This window comes from Macrosteles quadrilineatus, unplaced genomic scaffold (genome assembly GCF_028750875.1).
Source record: "Macrosteles quadrilineatus isolate MER2022 unplaced genomic scaffold, UCM_ALF_1.0 Scaffold_1__1_contigs__length_201487025, whole genome shotgun sequence".
NCBI classification, from domain to species: domain Eukaryota; kingdom Metazoa; phylum Arthropoda; class Insecta; order Hemiptera; family Cicadellidae; genus Macrosteles; species Macrosteles quadrilineatus.
In genome coordinates, this window is record NW_026542594.1 from 27,194,436 (window position 1) to 27,198,181 (window position 3,746).

Below are 3,746 nucleotides of genomic sequence, written 5' to 3' on the forward strand. Positions count from 1 at the left end.
AAACAGAAGATTAAATGCAAACAACAGATCTTCACCTGAAAACTACAAGTCTAGATCGTCTAGATCTGTCTCCCGAAAAAGGTACATCGACTTCAAGGCCTTGGGAATTGAAAACGTATGTTTGCGTTGTGGTAGAAATAGTCACAAGGCAAGTAACTGTAGAGTAGATTATAAGACGCTCTCGTGTAATAACTGCAAAAGGTAAGGTCATGTATCAAAAGTTTGCATTCAATCACTACTCAAAAATTCAAAAGTAGATTCAGTTGAACCGTATTTAAATTCAGATACTAATAGTGAACAGTCCAATCAACCTTTTCATGACCTAACATACGGCATTCATAGCATGAATTGTACTGTAGTAGACCTTTTTGAAATGACTCCTGATCTCGACAAATACCTCATTGATGTAGAATTAAATGGCAAAAGTCAACGTTTTGAAGTCGATTCCGGTGCAAAATTTTCCCTACTTTCAGAAAGTGATTTCAAGAAACTCAAGCTTGGCCTTCCCCTACAGAATTCTAATGTTTGCTTTCGTTCATACACAGGTAACATCATTAAACCTGTTGGGAAGGTATCTGTTACTGTATCTTACAATGGTAAACAGATAGATGGTGAACTACACATCGTACCTGCAGGACATGACGCTTTGTTAGGTAGACAGTGGATTAGAGGGTTAGAAATCGAGCTTCGACAGGTGTATGAGGAAATGTTTCAGAGACCTTCAAACCACGTTCCGATTCACAGTGTAAATTCAATAAACGAAATTTTAAGTAATTTTGCTCCCATTTTTGAAGAAAAAGTAGGATGCGTTCCGAACTTTAAAGTCTCCCTGCAACTTCGAGAAGGCGCAAAACCGATCTTTACGAGGGAAAGAGATGTGCCATATGCACTACGAGAACAAGTTGAAAAGGAACTAGATACACTTGAAGCTGAAGGAATAATTTCCAAGTCACAACTTCGGATTGGGGATCACCTCTTGTTGTAATACCCAAACCTAACGGCGGAATCCGCCTATGCGTTGACTACAAATGTGGGGTTAACGACAGATTAGTACAAGCAAATCATCCAATACGTCGCATCGATGACGTGCTCAACAGCCTGAGAAACTCTAAGTACTTTTGTAAGCTTGATTTATTTAAAGCTTATTTACACCTGCAAGTTGATGAAGATAGTAGTCAAATTCAAACTATTTCGACACACAGAGGTACATACAGGATCCACAGACTCAGTTTTGGAATAAAAACTGCTCCAGCCGAATTCAATCGGATCATATCTCAAATCCTCGTGGGACTAAAGAAAACAGAAGCCTATTTTGACGATATCATTGTTCATGGAAACACATTCGATGAGTGCCTTCAAAACCTACAAGCATGTCTTCAACGACTGTCCGACTACAACTTGCATGTAAACAGAAATAAATGCACTTTTATGACTGAAAAAGTGGAATACCTTGGTCATGTTGTTCAACATAACAAAATCAGCAAGTCTCCATCCAAAGTTCAAGCGATTCAAGATATGCCACGTCCACACAATGTCGAGGAACTCAAAAGATTTTTGGGTTTGGTTACATACTACTCAAGATTTGTACCAGATTTTTCTACAATGACATTTCCACTCAGATGTCTAATGAAGAAATCAGAACCATGGATGTGGACAGCTGCTTGTGAATCTGCATTTCTAAAACTCAAATCGGAACTCTGCAGTGACAGAGTGATAATTCCATTCGACCCTAACCTAAACCTCATCCTGACAACGGATGCTAGTCCTACAGGTGTCGCAGCTGTACTAAGTCATGAAATCGAAGGAGTTGAACATCCGATAGCATACGCGTCTCGTTCTTTGAATCCGAGTGAAATGAACTATAGTCAACTTGATCGAGAGGCATTGGCGATAATCTTTGGTGTGAACCATTTCTACAACTACCTACTTGGCAAGAAGTTCATTTTAGTTACAGACAATGAACCATTGACAAGGATTTTTCACCAAAATAAAGCTCTACCACAGATGACGTCAGCTCGCCTACTGCGATACGCTTCATTCCTCTCCGGATTTGATTACATCGTTCGATTCAAGAAGGGAAGTAGCAATCAAAATGTAGATTGTTTATCAAGACCTCCAGTCAAAACATGCAGTAGTTCAACAGATCAAGAAATCGGGGAAGAAGTGAACCAGCTTTATTCTCAATCACTTTTTCAAGTATCCAACCGTGAAATAACTTCAAAGACAATCAAAGAAGAAACCGCAAAAGACCATGAAATGAATGGAATAGTTCAAACCCTGAAAAACAATTCTACTGACTCAGAATACACCCTACTTGACGGTATATTGTTTCGAAAAGACAGAATTGTAATTCCAACATCTTTACGCTCCAAAATACTCAGTGAACTTCATGAAACTCATCTGGGAATAACCAAAATGAAGCAACTCGCTCGACGCTATGTTTACTGGTCAGGAATTGACGGTGAAATCGAAAGACTAGTTAAAGGATGTAAAAGTTGTGCCCTAGTGAAAGCAAGTCCACCTAAAGTGTCAGTACATCCGTGGAACCTACCTGAAAATAACTGGGACCGCATACATATAGATTATGCCGGCCCTTATGAAAATCACTACTTTCTTGTTTGTATTGACGCAAGATCCAAATGGGCTGAAATCGAAGTGTTGAAGGAAGCTCCCACATCTTCAAACACAATCAATCTGTTAAACAAGATATTTGCTACACATGGGTATCCGAAAGAATGCGTTTCTGATAATGCTAAAATATTTAGAAGTGAAGAATTCAGAGCTTACTGCAAGATCAACGGCATATTCCAAAAGTTCATCGCCCCTGGGCATCCAGCGACAAATGGCCTTGCAGAACGCAACGTACAAACCCTGAAGAACAAATTAAAGTCAGCTTCTGAAGAACCTGGAACCCTGACAGACAAAGTGAGAAGAATCTTATTCCGTTATAGAGCTACTCCATTAGCTAGCAACCAAACCCCTGCTGAACTCTACCTCAATAGAAAACTAAGGATTCGACTGGATGCCATATTTCCTTATCAACACCCTAAATCAAATATCCAGCCTGTTTTAAAACCTGTCAGATCGATTCAAGAGGGGGAGAGAGTGCAAATTCAAATGTACACTAACAACAGACAAGTTTGGCAGTTTGGAGTAATAAAGAAGAAGCTAGGAAAAAGACATTACATAGTAACACTCGATAGTGGAAGAAATATCAAGAGACACATTAACCAGCTTAGACCAACTCTAGTAATGAAAGAAAAGATGGTAACATTTGGACCCAAGCAATCATTTGATGTACCAAGACTTCCAAACCAAACTCCATCGTATCCTGATCAAATACCCGACCATATTGAACCAGAACCAGACCACCCTACAGAAGTTAACATTCCAGTTCGCTCTCCACGACCAATAAGACAACGACGACAGCCACCTTGGTTACGAGACTTTATCGTTCAAAAATAGCTTATGTTCTTCTCAATAAGTGAGGGAGAGTGTCATAATCTTTATTCGATATAGTCAGCTGTTGATAAATATTAAATAGAAAACACTTGTTATTGTTACTTTTAAAAACATTACATTACAAAAACATCTATGTTGTAAAAATAAAGTTATATAAGTTACAATGTGCGTGTATTTTAATAGTACGGTCACAACAGAAACCATGCTATATTTTGGGACCACTGTTAAGTATGGTACTGCAAGACGTTTACTTTGTATATTTTTAAATACACATTTATATCATA

The 3,746-nt window shown here is 38.6% G+C and overlaps 1 protein-coding gene across 1 annotated transcript; it reads left to right on the forward strand.

The window, feature by feature from the left end:
• Nucleotides 1–1,602: 1,602 nt before the first annotated feature.
• LOC128995490 (uncharacterized protein K02A2.6-like) lies at nt 1,603–3,465 on the forward strand. The gene has a single exon (XM_054420511.1). The coding sequence runs from the start codon at nt 1,603–1,605 to the stop codon at nt 3,463–3,465; it is 1,863 nt and encodes a 620-aa protein (XP_054276486.1).
• The last annotated feature ends 281 nt before the right edge of the window (nt 3,466–3,746 follow it).